This window comes from Paramormyrops kingsleyae, chromosome 14, assembly GCF_048594095.1.
Source record: "Paramormyrops kingsleyae isolate MSU_618 chromosome 14, PKINGS_0.4, whole genome shotgun sequence".
In the NCBI taxonomy this organism is placed as follows: Eukaryota; Metazoa; Chordata; class Actinopteri; order Osteoglossiformes; family Mormyridae; genus Paramormyrops; species Paramormyrops kingsleyae.
Genome location: NC_132810.1, coordinates 15,015,665 through 15,034,237, shown reverse-complemented (window position 1 = coordinate 15,034,237; position 18,573 = coordinate 15,015,665). Strand labels below are relative to the sequence as shown.

General features: G+C 49.1%; 1 protein-coding gene across 13 annotated transcripts in view; it reads right to left on the bottom strand.

Annotated features, from left to right (window-relative positions):
- sobpa (sine oculis binding protein homolog (Drosophila) a) overlaps positions 1–18,573 on the bottom strand; it is a 72,168-nt gene that overhangs the window by 25,043 nt on the left and 28,552 nt on the right. For 9 of the 13 annotated variants that reach the window (XM_023834653.2, XM_023834651.2, XM_072699385.1 and 6 more), the window contains 3 exons: positions 4,605–4,676; positions 2,483–2,618; positions 475–678 (listed from right to left, as the gene is read on the bottom strand). In XM_023834653.2, coding sequence (XP_023690421.1) covers positions 475–678; positions 2,483–2,618; positions 4,605–4,607 — 343 coding nt within the window. In that variant the 5' untranslated portion in view covers positions 4,608–4,676. Of the gene's footprint in view, positions 1–474; positions 679–2,482; positions 2,619–4,604; positions 4,677–8,635; positions 8,808–12,782; positions 12,957–18,573 lie in introns of those variants that run through there. The other 4 variants (XM_023834648.2, XM_023834649.2, XM_023834647.2 and 1 more) reach the window with 3 other exon arrangements.

The window sequence follows — 18,573 nt, the reverse complement described above, 5'->3', positions numbered from 1 at the left end:
AGGGCGCCTGGTAAATCCGAAATCCGAGTCGGACCTGTGCCCCCGCTTCTCGCCTCAGAACGACGGGATGAATAATTCAGAGGTGCTGGATTTGGGGGGGAGCTGGCTGCTACAGCAGGGTACCATCTGTTCCCCCCCCCCCCCCAAGTACGCTGCGGCGAGGCACCGCAGCCAAGCAAAGGCCTGGACTCAGGTGATGCCAGCCTCCCCCCCCCCCCACACCCATACACACACACACACACACACACACAGACACACACACATTCGCTGCTCCCTTTCCTCCATTCCCAGCCCATGGCTGCCTGGTGTCTGAATCAGCCTATTTGGTGGCTGTTGTGCATGTGGGAGGAGATGTGCAAGTATGTGTGTGTGGGGTCCAGATATGTGGACAGGGTGTGTGTGTGTGTGTGTGTGTGTGTGTGTGTGTGGGCGGGGCCTGAGTATGTAGGTGGGGTCCAGGCCAAGGAGTCTCACCTGCTGGTGGCTTGATGAGCGGGGGAGGGATGAGAGGGACGATGATGGGAATGTTGCCGTGCTCCTTGGCGCTGACAGAGGAAGAGGAAGCCCCAGTGGAGGTCTCTGTCCCGTTGCGTGACACTGATGTGTGATGGGAGCCACTGGAGTTTGTCGGGGAGCCAGCACCCTCGTCCCGCGTCTTGGCTTTTGGCAAAGAGTTTTCTGCAAGAAATTGACAATTGATGAGCCACTCAGCTCTGTGGTAAAAGCAGAGCTTTCAGAGCAAATTACAGCACTGAAATATCCAAAGGTACAGCAGCAGGACTCTCTTGGGATCTAACTTAAGGCCGTTAAGTTCTCTGACTGCCATGCTGTCGACAGAGATAAACCTCACATAAATAAACATTTCATGCCAACACTGCGTCTTCTTGGCCACCGCTGTGGCACTGCGTCTGCCTGAGACCCCAGGGGATTGTGGGTATGATCACTCACTCTGCAGGCTCTGCCGGAGGAACAAGGCCCACAGGAAAGCCCCACCGCTACAGAGCCACGTCATCGATCTGCAGCGATGGAGCTGTTTAAGAATGCAGCGTCTCCCAGAAACACAGACGGCCTGAGTGTGCGTTTCGCACATGTGCGATGAATGAATTAGTTACAACTGACTGTAAAAACCACAACAATGAAGAAGCTGTGAATGCAAGCAGGCCCTGGAATGGATGGCCTGCAGCCTGCGAGTCGTCTGAAATGACATCGCATCAACACCAGCGAGCCAGAAGGGCGAACGTGGGCGGAGCAACTCACCGACGCCCCCCCCCCAGTGATAGCATGCTCCTGGCCCCACCCATCTGAGCTTTCATTCATTACATTTTACTGAGCATGTTTCATGCACCTTCAGCCATGCAGCTTGACTGACAGGCTGCTCAATCCACACTAACAGATGAATAATAGAGGTGCCCTTTGACCGCTGATCTCCGTGGTGACAGAGGGACCAGTGTCCATCAAGCCCCCAACACAGCCACACCACCAGCACCCTAATCACATTCTGCAGCCACGTTACTTTCTTCTCCATCTTGTGAGATTTGGTAACCATGGTCACTGTCCGTTTCTTAACGTGTCTCTCTAACGAGGAGAAAATGATGGCTGCCAAGAGCCGCCGGGCCCCAGCAGGACACACTGGGTCCCCAAGCCACCACCCTGACAGGAAGATGACATTTCCAAACGTCTCGCACTCAAACTGGCAGCTGATTAATGCTCTGGCTCCCGGTTTTTGGGGGAGGATTTCAGCCTTTAATTTTACACATCTGAGTAGCGCTGATTGGAAAAAAAATTAAAATCCGGCAACTCATTTATGTAAAAATGAGCAAAATTTCAGGTTAGTCAGCCTGAAATAAGCAGTATTAAATTGTTTTTGTTCAGAAACTTCAGTTTTCTGGTGCTGAACACAAGGAAAAATAATTAAGGAGCTGACAGTTATATGATCATGTAAGTTTGTATCCCAGCATGCATTTCTCACCCTGGCCTGAGTCAGTCTACAGGGCTGTGGGCTGCAAAGTGCTAGTTTTTCTCTCCCCATATAAGGGAATATGGGTGGGGCTAAATGTCACAGTGTCTGTGCTTGATAAATAGTGAGGCCACGCAAGTTGGAGCCAGGCTCCGTCTCCAGGTAATGTCGGACCGGCTCCGAGGAGCGAGTGACATCACCACGCGGGTCGGGCCGACGTCCAGCAGAACCCCCTTACAAAGCGGACCCGACATGCACACACTGAATTCATTAGCGCCACAGGAGGCACTGCTGATACTGTCATTTACAAACAAAAAAGCAGCCATTCTCCCACGGCTTGCGATGAATTAGCCACTTCATTAGAGTCCAATTGCTTCCTGACGAATGGCGGCGCTCAGGGAGACTCTGGCGGACGGCAGCAAACGCTGTGATCTGTCCGCTGCTTTATGATATATATTAATATATAAACAGCAGAAAGCTGGCGGCCTCATCCCTGCCCCCCCCCGTCCCCCGTCGGGTCGGTACCTTTCAGGACAGAGATGTGCTGCCGGGCCTCCCCGTCTGGGTAGCTGCGGATGTCGAGGTCGTCCGAGTCGCGGAGCTCCACCTTGTCGTAGCCGTACCAGCCGAGCAGCTCGTTCATGGTGTTCTCAGCAAAGCTCTGGGGGCGCAGACACGAGACGGGAGGCATCACACTCCAGCGCCTCGATTAATACTCCTTTAGCATGGAATACAATTAGGCAGAAACCCACTGCGAGGCTTGACGGCACGCCAGCGATCCCCCACCCCCAAACGACCCCCTCCCGCTCGCCCCTGCTTTGGTGGGGTTTAAACCCCCAGGGGGCTGCAGGTCTAGTTAATCACTGCGCCGAAGCCTGCCATTTTTGCAACAATAAAAGGACATATTTCGCAGTCCGTGTGCGGCGGCGGCGAGGAGCCCGTCCTTCTTGCAGGAATCCCATAACCCTTAGGGAGGGTTGTTTAGCATTGGGTGGGGGCAGCACTGACCCTGGGCCTGCGGAGGATCGAATTACTTGTTGGATGGAATCCACAAGTTGGGCTGACTTCCCAAAGAGAGTGCTGGACAGAAGTGCCCCACATCCCCCCTCGCTCGGGACAGGGTTACGAGAGTCATCATGGGCTGCCCCTCTATGTGAGGGCCAGGGGCACGTGTGGGTCTCTGAGACCCCGCCCAGCCGTCGGCAGCATCCGACCCCCTTCTGCAAGGATGTCAGGTCCCCGCCTGAGCTACAACAACCTGCATCCTTCATTATTCAAGCAGTGAATTAAAGTGACGGGAGGCCACAGGCTGCTTGTGGCGACCTGTAAATACAAACTCAGGCAGTAGCTCATCCTGCCAGCTTTCCCCGGACAGAGCACCCTCCATGCCTGGACACAGGGGGCGCCAAAGATCAAGGGTCAAATCTGAAAAATCTGAAGATGCTCCATCACACCTCAGACCCCTGCAGACCTCATGTGTTAGTTTTTAGGCCTCTCATATGTAACATTTCTGTTATTTGGTCTGTAGCAGTGAATTTAATCTCTGGTCCGTCCCCCGCCCCCCCCCCCCAACCACCCAGCCACAAGCCGCTCATAGTATCCCGGCATCTAAGCAGAGCCAAGCACTCAGCCCTGCACTGGACCTCCACGAACACAATCCGTCAGGGGAAACATCAGCCCTGGCTGACCTGAGCTCCGGTACCTGGACTACGGGAACAACGTGTCAGATGTGAGAAAAGGTCACCGGAGTGGGAACGGGGCGTGGAGCACGGAACACGAAACTTAGGTGTTCCATGGGCACCAAAGTGCAGTCAGGCTGGGTGAGCAGGAAGGGGGCGGGGTGGGCCGAACCGGATCAGGACCTATCACATGAGGACAGCCCCCCCCCCCCACGCCTGATGCCTCCTCACCTGCTTCCTGTAACCACAACCCCAGTGTCCTGCCAAGACAAAGAAGACGAGAAGCATCGTCCTGCGACAGAAGGACTTTTCGTTCGGTTCTGACACTGAACCTATCTCTCTGCTTGGACACAAAGAAAACATTGTCCCGCTGTGACCGGACCTCTGCTGTACACCAGTTCAGGAGCAGGGAAAGCATTACCTTCATGCCGAGGAACACAGCCACGCAGAACACCACACCACCAAGGACCTCATGCTCACACGGACTCCAGAGGAGAGGAGAGAGGTAAGGAGCGCACGCTGATTATAGCGCGATGCCACACCCACCACACAGCGAACCACCTCAGAGATGAGAACCCAAGTGCAGCCGGTGATACCTCAGCACTACACTAGTCCGAATGGAACAGTGTGAGTTTTTTTCCGGTGGTTAGAGTGCCAATCCTGCCACCAACCCCCAAATTTTCCCTGTAAGTTGAAGGACCTCCTTGAAAGGCTGGATGCAGATTAACGTCATACCCAGGATGAAGCAATTGCAGGTTAGGGTTCTTGCTCAAGGGCCCAACAGAGTAAGATCACTCCTGGCATTCACGGGATTCAAACCAGCAACCATCCGACTGCTGGTTCAGATCCTTAGCCTCAGAGCCACCACTCTGCCCCTATCCCAAAGAAACTCCACAGAAACTCTTTAAAAGACAGAAAGAGAAGCTCTTCCAACCCAGAACCTCCATCTCACACACGGCGGGTCTCACCATGGAGGTGGACAGGTTGCCATGGAGACCGCTGACCCCGCCTGCATGCCGCTGAGTTCGCCACGCGCACACCTGATGAAACACGGGTCATTTGGTTACGGTCAAGTGGCGCCTGTCGATCACACAGAAATCGGTCAATCACAGCCAAACATCAAGCCATGCAGTGACACACGTCTGACCATCCTGTGCTGGACTTAGGAAGCCCTAATAAAGAGTGGATGAAGCCCCGTGTCACCATTTTTACCTCCTGAAATAATGGTAAAAAGCTTCCACTATGCTCCTCCGGCCGGGCCGCGTTTCCGCTCACCTCACTTACCAAGGGGTCCGGGACAGGGACGGCTCCCACCGCCCTGCTCCACGACCACACTGACTATCCCAGGGCTGAATGTCTTAGTCTCTATATTATTGAACCACCCATTTTCACACTGAAGGAGAGCAAATTTCCTAAACCTATGCACTTTTCGTGGTTAAAATAACTTGCACATCTTTGAAGTCCAGTTCAAGTCAGTAGTGCTTGTTTATCCACTAATTGTTTGTGTTTTTACCTATTTTCATGCACAGTATTGAACAGATTTCAATAATAAAGCAAGATTTAGTCAAAGACAGAGGTAATGCTGAACACACAAATAAAGGAGACTTTTTTTTCAACTTTCTACTCAAACCATCTTCATTCAGACAAATAGTATATTATTCATTAAATGGAGGTATGGGGGCCAACAAAGGGTGGTATCAACACAACGTCAAGACAGCGCCTTTGCAGGGAAACCCGAAGACATGATTAATGATCAGCCACAATCAAGCGCTGATCAGACATCTTCCTGCAGCACAGGAGCAGTCACACAACGCTGGGGTGATCAATGCCAGGGCTGGGTTAAAATGCCACATGCATGCCTCTGTCCTCTCTGCTCCGGGGACTTTGACAGCTTTTCCTCAAGTACCGGTCCGGCCCCGTCACTGACAGTGACATGCAGCTGCAGTCCCTCAATTCAGCCACTAGGTGTCCACTGTGAGGCTCAGAGGAATACTGTGTGCAGTAATCAAAGGGTTAAGAGCAATTTTAGTGGATGTTAAGAAAGCTTAGCAATGTAATACTAAAAAATATAAACTCATTTTAATCTTAAACTTAGTCACCAATGTATTAAGTATTTTCAGAAACATACAGCTAGAAAAATAAAAAGTAAAGTTTGGCTGCTGTGGCAGGAGGTTTGTAGAGACTCAGCTCCATTTCCCAAAATGCTCCTACAAAGAAATAAATGCACTCAATAACTTACTAACAAAGGTACAGACAAATAAAATAAAGACAAGAAGCATAAACTTCAATAACCTAAAGAGAATAAACATCTATAATATGGCTGCCATTCTTGTTTATCAGGTCAGTTTCATTTGCCTAGTTCCTGTTTAACCTTTTGCACATGAGCGGTCAAGCTAATTCCCAACCTTTACTGTGCAGAAAGAAATAAACGATAACAAGTGACTCTGGCAATGTGATCTGCCTGCAGCACCTGAGCGGCTGTCTAGAGACCCACAGAGTCCTGGTGGTGATGGCCAGCTCGTCACCCCTGAACCAATCAGAGCCAAGCTTTCAGGTCACATGTTTCTTATGGAGAAAACCATTTGATGTAACAATTCAGAATGCAAGTGCTGCTGGAAGGCACAGTGGGTAGCATAACGGATTTGCTCCAAAGCATTTATTAGTCACTGCCTGTTATAAAGAACAACTCTGTCCTCTAAAAAAAGGGAATCAAGGGAAGGGATATCAAACCCCAGATGAATTACTGTATTATGTTAAATATGCGACCACATTCCTATTATTTCACTTGGCTAAGTTTTGTGTAGCGAAATGTAACCACATTTCGGTCGGGAACCCTCAGGAACCATGTGTGGTCTCACAGGCAGTGCTCTGTCTCTCTGTCCCTGCCTCAGTCACCGAAGATGGGAGATCCACCTGCCTGAGATCCACAGAGGGGGTGAAAGCATCAGAACCGTGTGTCATGAGCACAGGCGCAGCCTCAGCATGACCAATTCAGAGAGAAAATCATCACAGAAACCCCATTCAGAATTAGAGTAAAGTAACACCAAATGTTTATTCAGAATCAACGTAACAATGAAACCCTATTCACAGAGTAACACTGAAAATCCCATTCACCATTCCACAATCAGAGTAATGCCCAATCACTATTGACAATCACAGCACCAAGTTTCACCCAATCACCATTCACAATCAACACCAGACCACCATTCACAGAGTATCACCCAATCACCGTTCACAGTCAGCGTAAAGGAACACCAAATCACCACTCACAATTAGAGTAACACCAAATCACCATTCGGAATCAGAATAACACCACATCACAATTCACATAGTTAAGTAACGTCAAATCACCAATCACACTCAGAGTTAAGTAACAAAAATTTACAATTCGCAATAGAGCTGAACGACATCAATTTCAAATTGAAACAGCGCAATTAGCAAATGGCAATGGCTGCGATGCAGGTTATGCATTACACAGCACATCTGACCCATAGTTTATAACTGTCATGAGAATATCTTTTGATATTCATGCCATTCTCATTGTGGGGCAGTCATTCTCACCAATCAGAAGTGGCCCAAGGAGACTGTGTAAATGTCCACACACAACAAACAGGTAAAACCCAAGTAAAACGTTACAATCGTGGTGCGAAAAGATATTGATTCTGCTGCTGAGCTGTAAGTGAATTAGCTGCCTGTATCATTATCAGAGGTTGTTTACAGAAAGGTCCCGTTATTCGGGCTCCAAGCAGCGCTAGCTGCAAGACCCCTGCTGTGTTTTTCTTACTGGAATTGTTTTATTTTTATTAGTATTATTACTTTATTTAACATAGTCACAGCATTTTTGGTAATTGTTTTATGTTTATTCTTTGCTAATTTAAAAAAGCAATAAATTCATGTTGGAAGCAATTTATATCTTTAAGTTCTCATCCTTGCATTACAATATAGACCAGTTAATATTTTGATGGTATCTCATGTAGTAATACTGCGTCACATGTTTTAAATCTATTACACACTGAACGTTGAACTGAAGTTTGACTTTTAAAAAATTATATCACAAATCAAATCGTAATCACAATATCTGTCCTAAAAAATGCAATTAGATATTTCCCCCAAATCGTTCAGCTCTGATTCACAATGAAAGGAACACCAAATCACCATTCACAATCAGGGTAACACCACATCACATCATCATTCACAGTGAGAGTAAAGTAACACTAAATCACCACTCACAATCACAGTAACACCACATCACATCATCATTCACAGTGATAGTAAATTAACACTAAATCACCATTCACAATCACAGTAACACCACATCACCATTCACAACCATAGTAAAGTGACACCACATCACCAATCAGAGTAAAATAACACCACACCACATCACCAATCACAATCATAGTAAAGTAACACCAAATCACCATTCACAATCATAGTAAAGTAACACCACATCACCATTCACAATCAGAGTAACAACACATCACCATTCACACTCAGAACAGATGCTTCAGCAGGATCACTGGCACCTCCTGCTGTGGGGAAAGTAAGTCCTGACACTCTGTTTTTCCCTGCAAACATGGAGCAAACACTGCACTTCGGGAGGAGCCAGCAACATGGCTGTCCTTTTTATTACCCTGAGTGAAAAAAGCCTCTCCGGCAGCCCCTTTCTACGAGTGACCCGGAGGGGGGGATGAGTGGGGGACATGGGAAATCTGACGCCGTGTGGGCAGAAACCGGAGTAGGTCACAGTACACCGCAATAAAATTCCCTAATCCCTGGCCAAGTTTCCCTGAGGGGCCCTCCTCCGATGCTTTCCAGGTCCACTTTTCCATTCGCTCGCCCCTCTCCCCCCCCCCCCCCCCCGCTCGCCTTTCATTCCCCCTACCTTCCAGCCTTGATATCCGACGCCGCTCTGCTGCTCGGGTTACGGTTTTTACAGCCCGCACGGCCCGGCGCTGTATACATTCCTCTCTCCTCACTTTACCCCCCGATTACTTACTGCGGCTTATTTTACCACGGTCCAGATGAAAGCAGTTCAGATGAAGGAAACACAGTCAGACTGTTTAGTTTCTCTAGGTATGAGCCATCTCAAGAGCACATTGTGTTCCGTTTGCTTTTTTTAATAAGGAAGAGAGAGAGTAGAGAGAGAGGGCAGGAGGGAGGGGAAGAACACGCTTTTTTAGAAAATGTTTTAAACGAACCAAGAGCCACTTGGTACATTGAAGCAATGCCTGAAGAATGCAGAGCCTTCTGAATGGCCTCCTGAACACAGTGGAATTATGGAATCCAGTACGGCATGCTGGGACGGGCCCCCGGGCCCCATTCAGGCTGGTGCTGGACATGTCGGGCCACAGACAATGCCAGACAGCCGCACCTTGACCTGGATGCACTTCTCTTGGCCGTCGGCCAGGAGTGCGGTAGGGAAGGATGGAGGATGGGGCGTGGCCACTGAGGGAGGAGGAGGGGCATACCTCACACCGTGTGGGTGCGTTCAGCTGTCACACACCGACCAGGGCGGAGCTATTTAAAGCAGCATGACTGTGTGGAGCAGGCTGGGGCAGCATGTTAGCAGCAGCCAAATCCAGAGCAGGGGAGCGACCAGGCCCTACACAAATCAGGAAGAGAGCACAGCAAGACAAGCTGTCTGTCCATCCCCTGTACAGCCAAGCTGTCCTGCTGAGGATCACTGTCATTATTTAGACACTTAACAGGTGGTATAACTTCACCAACATACATAATCAACTATTTTTTTATGTTACCCTTTACTGTAGCTGGAACTATAATAAAAGTGATTCATATTAGGAGTTTTATTCAACAGTAGTTGACCTGCTGGGATTTGAACAAGTTAACTTTGGATGGGGGTCTGCTTCCTTTAACCGCTAAGCCACATGCGGCACTGGGCAGTCTGGCCCCATCATTTATTTTATTGCTAAATGAACAAACATGTGCAGTTCTTAGAGAAAAGCACAGAAACCTGAGCTGAACGCAGTCTGTTCCAGGTGAGTGTGAGTACAGCAGAATATCTGAGGGAGGGGCCTTTCACAGGGGTCAAAGGTGACGGCGATGGCATATACATCAGCACAGGTGTCCCGGCTTTGGCTGACCAGGGTGGACTCTGCTCTTGCCGCACTTTGAAACGTCTGAGCAAGCAACCAAGCCTGAATTACCTCAGGCAGGGAATTAATCAGCTCAGTCCAAAGTTGAAATGTTTACCTAAAGTGAAAAGCTGTGCGGGGACCAGGCTGTGCCCCCCCGTGTAACCCAGGAAACAGGTCTGTTAAGGGGGGTGGGTGCCCCGAGCGCAGAGGACAAACGACAGGGGGCATCGTGCCACTGAATGCCCATTCAAATCCCACTCAGTGTCTGAGAAGCGGGACCATGTGCGAGTGAAGTGAGAGCAGCCATGACAGGGAGGGCAGCAGAGAGGGAGCCCCCCCATGGTCAGGGGCGGGGCTGGTGGGCTGCATGCACACACCCTCCTGGGGCTGAGCCTTCCCACCCCCAGGACTGGCACTCCAGCTTGACGCATTGGAGGTGCCTGTCGGCCTCCTTCTCTGAAAGACGCCCACAAGCAGTGCCAGACACCCCCATCACAGCTGCCGGCTGCAGGGCTTCAACGACCTGCATCGATAAGAACACTCACCTGGGTCTCAAATCCACAACCTTCTGCAAGTTCAGGAGGGCAGGGGAGTGCTCCACTATCGTGCCCAAGATGCCGGCAAGCTTTCGTGACAAAATCGGAGTATATACAGAATAAAGGAGAAGGATGGACCACAATATACAGAGACAAGAGGTGGCATAGCCATTAAAACACTCTGCATTCAAAGTCCTATTAGAGATCCTGGTTTGTTCGCTGGAGTGGTGTACTGGACCTGGACACCGTACACAGCAGAAGTGACACTACTAATGTAGCGCGGACAGGAATCAGAGAGCGTTGAATTTACACAAGCAGCTGATGTACGCAGTTCTACTTTAAAAAAAAAAAAAAAAAAAAAAAAGTTCGCCTCAATGCAGTAACGTCTGGTCTTGTTTTAACGTGAGCCTGAATCTGGGCTGCAAATGAGGGTTTAGACGTGCCTGTTTACATGTTTACAATCTTTACAGCGCACTGGACCGGACCGTCAGAAATGTCTGAAGTGATTAAATAAGGAGGGTAAATTCACTTTGCGATTTAACTAAATTCTCAAGCAGTAATATTTCAGCATTTGCTTTGGCATTCGCCAAGTGCACATAAGACAAGACATAGAAAAAGTCATCCGTCAGATATATTCAGGCGTCTTTAATGTTATTATCGCATTAGAAAAATACTGTGGAGATATTCCCGTTCACACAACGTTGTTTTTGTTTCTTCTCGGTGGTTTAGGCAAACATCTGCTGTAGAAGAACTAACTATCTCCCAAACCGCAGCGGGAACCGTGGCCAAAATACACAAAACAATCCCTCCAGATTCAGAACAGGCCGCCTTTATATCAAGCATGGATAACATTTCACATGTTTTTATTAAAATTAGTTAATTCGTAATTCTACACCCGGTGGATAGCGAAAAATTCATATAGTTTGCACAAAGACCGCACTTCCTTTCTCAGGATCCGCTACAAAGTTACAACCAGCACGACGTATTTATCGTTTAGACGCATTTTCTCTGTCTGAGCACAACACGCGACGGTGATTCGTGGTCTCGGCGATCTTAACGGCGGCAAACTGCAAAATGCTCCTTTCGCCGATGGAACGCGCAATGAAACGGACGCTGCTTGCAGAGCGGACTTCCTCGCGGCAGCAGCGCGTGTGACCAGCGCTGTCACGATCCGTTATACAATATGCCAGTCTTTTCATATATTTGGATTAGACATACATGACAAGAGAAAGCTCCACTGAATCATTAACGGTCCAGGGGAGGAGGGGGCAGTACGCACCGATTCCCGCAGGTCAGTATGGATGGGGGACCCCCGGCGCCAGAGTAGGCACCCCCACAAGTGACTGTCCTCTGGCAGGTGTTTGGAGACGAAAAGCTACTACGACGGTGAAGGCGGCCACTTCACAAACAGGCAAATAAAGCCCCCCCCCCCCCTCCTCCTTAGTGGACGTGAATTATACGGGATACAATGTTTCACTCTGATATGATGCAGGCGTGCCGTAAGACAACATCGGGCTTTAAATAAGAGATAGCCCACGTCCGTCCCACCCCTGGGGGCAGCCGATGTGTACAAACAATGAGAACACCCGTAGACAAAGCCGCTCCGATTCCTCCCACAAATTCCACGCTTTGTCACATTCACCCATCAACACAAATAAAAAAGATCGACAGACAACGTGCGCGGGGAAAACCGCTCGCAAGTCCTGAGCCTGAGCGTATCCGGGCGGAACAATGCGCCCCTGTGCGAGGCGTGCGGGCGGGTGCACATCTGGAAAGCTCGCCTCCAGCGCTCCTCCGCCACCACAGCTGGGTTGGCATCGCTCCGCTGGCGTACACGACGGTGCCGGTCACGGAGAAACGTGTCAAAATGAAAACGAAAAGTACACCTCCCTTCACGCCTCAGATCCCCCTCGTCTTGTCTTAACGCCATCGACATTTTTTTTTTTTGCAGCGGTTGTAGTGCGTAGTACTGAGAGTAGCGACGGCAACGCTCCTGCTGAGACTGACGCACTGAAATTTCCACTAACTCGAAAGGAGCAACGGAAAGGAAAAGGACGATTACTGCAACATTAAGAAATTTGTAAGCAGTCGTTTGACAGGACAACGGTGTTCATGAACCGCAGAGAAACAGGGGACGGAGTGCGCCTATGTGTAACCTACGTAAAGGCAAAGATCCGTTGTCATTCAACTTGCGTTTTGGTTACTACAAAAGGAAGGGTACTTCGTCGGTGGGGGGAACGTGGAAAGAAGCGCAGACCGCTGTGCTGAGACTGAGCCACGTAAACAAAGCACGCACATACAGCCAACAAGCATGCAAGAGGACGAAAAAAAATCAAAGTTGGCCAATTATCCAGTTTATCTAAGGGACTTGTGATTTCTAGCCTGTTTCAAAGCCTGGTGGCGGAGCTGAGGCGCGCAGCGCATCCGTGAAAATGACAAGCGACACTTTGCGATTTCTTTATTTCCGCACAAATGACACGACGGGCGAGGCGAGCGGCCACTCCGACCGTACCTTCATCTCCTCGTTGATTTCCCTCTTCACTGGGTGAGCCGGTTTCCTGCTCCTTTTATTTTCCGGGGGTCTGCCCTCTTTCTCCATCTCTGCCATTTTCCCCTATTATTTCTGTCAATATTTGCGGTGGTGGGCAAGCCTAGACGGGTGTCAGGCGGCGGTGGTGGCGGGGGGGCGGGGTGGGGGTGCGTTGGGGCTTGGGGGGGTGTCTCGGAGGGGGCCGCTTCAGAAGCGGGCAGCGGCGGCCGTCAGTCGCGATGATGATGCCGCTGGAGGTCCGCGATGCCCGGTTAAGTCAGCCATCTTCTGCCGCCCGCTCTCCAGTGTGTGCGCTGGCGAGCTGGTGAGGGCTCTTTCTGCGAGCGGCCGAGGGGCTGAGAACACCCCAGACAGGGGGGCGGGGCCTCGCCGGTAACCCTATCCGAGGCGCGGATCCCGGCGAGGCGGTTTCCTCCCACTTCCCCGCGGATACCGTTTCACTCGCTGCTCGCACTGCCGCGCGTCGCGCCTGAATGGAAGCAGGTTCTCGCACCCGTCAGCGGTCGCTAGCAACTGTCGCCGGCGGGTCCGCAGCTCCTGGCCTCTGAAAACAAATTCTCTGTGTTTACATATATGTATACACACACACTTAAAGGGCGTTTGTGAGGCGCAGTGTGCAGAGGGAAGTCCTAAGGCACAGCCGCCTGGCCCCCACAGTGCTCTCCAAAGGTCTCTCAGCACCGTCCTTGGTGTCACCATGTAACCACACAGTTCCCCGTTCGCCTCTCACTCTCTAACAGGCTGTTTTCCAAATGAACCAAAGTGAAAAGGTCCCCTGTCTCAGTGCCAGCAGCCAGGGCAACTTGGATCTGCAATCTAAACCCTGTGGATATTTGAGCTTTCGGATTCCTACTAGGCAGATAGAATTACAATATTTCAAAATTTCAATATCCATGCAGTCATTCCCAAGTGAGCAAACAAACAGGAGAACAGCTACCATAAACTCTCCACATCACAATAGATTTTGATCACTGACGAGCCACATGTGATGCATGACTGATGCTGCACTGTCACCCCATGATGCTTCCTGTAGACACACTTCTTTCGCACAGCAGCTGAACACACGAGTCCTTCTTACAAATGCACTGAGGCAGACACCCAGTTTGTGCTTCTTAACCCTTCTTAATTACCATAATCATCTTCATCTTCATCATCGCTGTGAAGTGTACTTGCAGGAGGATTAGCATCAAACCCAGGCACACACTGACCAGAAGCGTGTCTGGAGGAACCTGGGCCGACCACAACCTGCCCCTATACGGCCTCACAGACAGCTCTGCCGAGGCAGGGCACCGATATCTCACCCCATGTCAGGCTGCCAACCCTGTCTGTGGAGTGGGGGTGGCACAGAAACACACTCCCATTGGGGGGTGGACCATCACATTGCTCTTAAAAGATCAAAGTTCCAGATCAACAAGCCGACACATCGAATCCTGCAATGTCAGACATGCACACACTGAGGTGAGAGCAGGCAGGTAAACGCTGCTTCAAAATAAACAATGACAACCCCCCAGGGATGGCCTGACACAGAACGCTGGACGGGCTGCCCGCCTCATGTAGCTGTGGGTGCCATGTTCTTTTCAACTGAATTCAGTTGGACAGCATTTACCTGTGCGGATCATGAACAGAGAAACAGCAGCAGGACGTCGCAGTAAAATGACAGATAATGCTGAAAGATGGAATGCTGGGCGTCACAGAAGGTGGGGCTGGAAGGCGTCTGCCATTCCCAGCGCACTGTATGCCGGCGTGTGCCGCACCATTCCCAGCACGGAATACTGCATTTCATTTGGGAGGTAATCTTACAAAGGAGCTAAGAAGATACACAAAACAGCCATGTTAAGAAAATCATCAGAATCAGTTCTATTGGCCAAGTACAGTGACACAAGGAATTTGACTTGACGTCTCGCTCCAATGCAAACAAGACAATAAACGTTAAATAATTAAATAAAGTATTAAATAAACCACACTGCAATAATGCAAACAGTAAATATATACAGCCACAAACATTAAGAGACCATCCTAGTTTGATCCTGGTCCTGCAGAGGCTACATTGAGCAGCAGGTTGCTTCCAGATTCAAAATGTCTAAGACAGCAGTGCACAAGAACAAGGTGAAGCAGGAGACACTGGGAATAACCAGAAACCAGCCAGGTAGAGGGCAGATGGGACATTCTAATGCCAGAGATGAATGTTAACTTATACGACAGTTTCTCATGAAAAGTATTATTCACAGATGTTCACCCATAAATTGAGAAATGAATGAAACAAAACGTTGTGCTGTGGTCCCTTCTTTTCCCCGCGGCTGTATACTCTAAATCTCTATACAAACTAGCTGTAACCAAAGTGAGTCAGTGCATTAGATAGTGAGATCGCTAATGGTTGTGCAACATTCAGCATGTAACAAAAAAATGGAATACAGTATGACGTACTAAGCTATGAATTACAATTTCACAGTGTGGCTGCGGCAAACTTTTTACATTAAACTAGTTGCATTAACTAAAGAGATTTCTGAATGTTAGGCAATGTACACTGTGTGTCAAGATTAGCAATATACACAGTACTAAGTACTGAACAATATCACTGCTCTTATCCTGTTTTGTGGGATTAGGCATAAGTATATTAATCTTCAATCTGCCAATGCAGCATGTTATGTTACTGGGATGGAGATCCATGTGATCCGTCACTGAGGAGCATCGTAGCCCTTGGAAAGAAGCTTCTCTCTGCCTTGTAGCTCTAGTTTTATCAGTCTATCTCTCCCCTGAAGATGGAATTGGCCGGTGTGTTGGCTCAGTGGTGATCTCCTTTGCTCTTTTCCTGCACCTGTTGTTGTAGAGCTATTCCACCCAGTGGTCTCTTCTGCTGAGCAGATGATGCTCTGAAGTTTTGCCTTTTCCCTCACAGTGCATGAACCAAGCCAGACAGTCGTGGAGGGTGTAAGGACAGACTGTATGACAGCAGTGTAAAACTGCAGCAGCAGTGTTTGTGGCAGCTTCAATTTCCTCAGCTATCGGAGAATGAACATCGTCTGTTGGATCTTATTGATGATGGAGACAGTTTTGACCTCCCATTTCAGGTTTTGTGAGATTGTGGTCCCAAGGAATTTGAATGATTCTACTTGGATTACTTCTGTGCCACTGATGATGAGGGGAAGTGGTTGGCGGGGTCGTCTCCTAACGTCCACAACCATCTCCACGGTCTTCAGGTTGTTTCGGCTGCACCAAGAGACCAGCCGGGCCACCTCCTGCCTGTACACTGATTTATTTCCATCTTGTATGACACCAATTAATGTAGTGTCATCTGCAAACTTCAGAGGGTTTACAGATGTGTCTCCAGAAGTACAGTCATTTGTACGTAAGGAGTAGAGCAGAGGAGACAATACACAGCCCTGAGGGTCAAGGAGTCCGAGGTGATCATCCCCAGCCTCACATGCTCGCGTTTCCAGTCAGTCACAAAGTCAGTAATCCAATGGCATGTGGCACCAGGAACAGTTAACTGTATAAGGTTGGTTTCTAACAGAGATGGGATTATAGTATTGAATGCAGAACTAAAATTGATAAGCAGGTTCCTGACTTAGGTTGCAGGAGACTCCACATGCTGTTAGATGAAGTGGAGCACTATGCTGACAGCATCGTCTGCAGACCTGTTTGTCCTATACACAATTGCAGAGGGTCTAACAGGGAGACTGTAATGGATTTCAGGTAGACAAGCACCAGTCTTTCAAGAGTCTTTGTGACTACTGATGTCAGGGTGCCTTGTAGTCATTCATGCCATGAGTTTTTGTTTTTTGGGGAACTGGTATGACTGTTGAACCTTTGAAGCAGGCTGGAACAATGCAGAGGTTTTGAGATTGACTGAAGATGCCTGTGAATACTGGTGCCAGCTCATCGGCACAATACTTCAAGGAGGCTGGAGATGCAGCATCAGGGCCAGATGCTTTCTTTGTTTCCTGCTTATTGAATAGGCTGTTCACCTCTTTTTCACAGATAATGGTGGAGGTGAAGGCATTGCTGAGGATAATGGCTGTATGGTGTGTGGTATTGATGAATGGTGAGCAGGTGACAGACCTGGAACATCCCTTTCAAAATAGCAGTAGAACGTGTTAAGATCGTTGGCAAGTTGACGATCCTCAGTGGAGGGTGACAATATCTTTTTGTATCATCTCTTGCAAGCTTTTCCACACTGAATAGGAGTGATTAGCTAGTAACTGTTTTTCTAGCTTTTTAGAGTCTCTGTTTTTGGCTGTTCTGATCCCCTTTTCCAGCCGGCATTTGGCTTTTTTGTAGAGGGCTCTGTCTTCACTCCTGTAAAGCTGCTCTTTCCCGAGACTGGAATAATTAACATCAGGCCAGCAAAAATAAAAAAATATAGGAAGAAGATTTCCGATAACGCAGACCAAACGCATCACTGCAGGATGATTGGATGCCCGACCAGGGAACGTAGGGTGGGGTCATTCCACCTGGCTCTCAGCCATTCTCTGCTAAGGTGATGCATGGTGGGGGGGTTGTGGTTTATCAACTATTCAGTGGTCTTCCTGTGTCAAATAGGAGTAACCCCAGGTGAAATTTCATTGTAAAAATCAGGAACAGGCTGTTTTCAACATTCAACCACCGAAGAGGCTGACGCTGACAAGATAAATAAATAATAAATGCCAGTCAGAGGGCTCTGCTGCGAATGCCCCTCCCCCACAGCTGCAAAGGACCTGCTGAAAATGAATTTGACTCCAAAGTATTTGGTAGCCAAAAAGGATTAAAATTAATGAGCAGACTGAAGAAACTCCGATAATTATTCCCGTTGTGTGAAGCCAGATCAGGCCTTTGCACCTCATGGAGAGTGTGTGGTTTAATCATGGGAGTTTAATTCCTCGCTCACGTGGAGTTTACATGGCAGTGGATTAGGCTGAAGGCATCGTGCACAGGTCAGCTTCACCTTCCCGCACTCAGCACTCCTGCATTCCATTCATCAATCACTGCATGTGTGGCGTTTGTGCATTTGCGTGTGTGGCTGCACACGGCGATGTCATCATCCTAAGCGGGCGTAATTAGGAGCCAATGTGTGAAGGATATGCGCTCCCCAGCAGCCCCCCCTTCACCCCCTGCTGCGGGAGCAGCCGGCGGCTGGGAGAGGGGCGGCAGGGAGAGGGGCTGTACCCACACACGCGCATCTGCACGTGCAAGCAGGCGAATGCACAACACATACACTGACACATACATAATACACAATCGCCTCTTTTTTATTTCAGGGTTCGCTGCTAGTCTGACTGGACCCAGATCCAAAGATCAGAGAAAAGGGTGATGAAGAGCCTAGAGTCCCAGGAACATGACCATCATGTACAGCACAACCATAGCTAAGCTGAGTGGACTAATAACTGGATGGATGGATGGATGGGCAGACAGATGGATGGATGGGACAAGGGAAGAAAATGGAAAAGTTTTGAAGTGATCACTCTTCTCTACAGTGTCACCCCCCAACCTGCCTGAGGAAAATTAATGTGAGAAATTGGCCTGTCCAGAGTTCATAAGGGTGAGTTTCTGCCACGCGGGTGCCGATCGACCCAGGACAGAACCCTGAAGACCCCAGCTGGACATGACGCCAAGGCAGGGCTTCATTTGACAACTCTGAGCGTCAATCCCATCAGCATCAATCTGAAGATACATTTTTTTCATCATACATTTCAAAACCAATTTAGATTCATATACTGATTAAATTCCGTGGGGCAATTAACTCCAGGGATCTTAACAATCTTATTCAACAAATCCT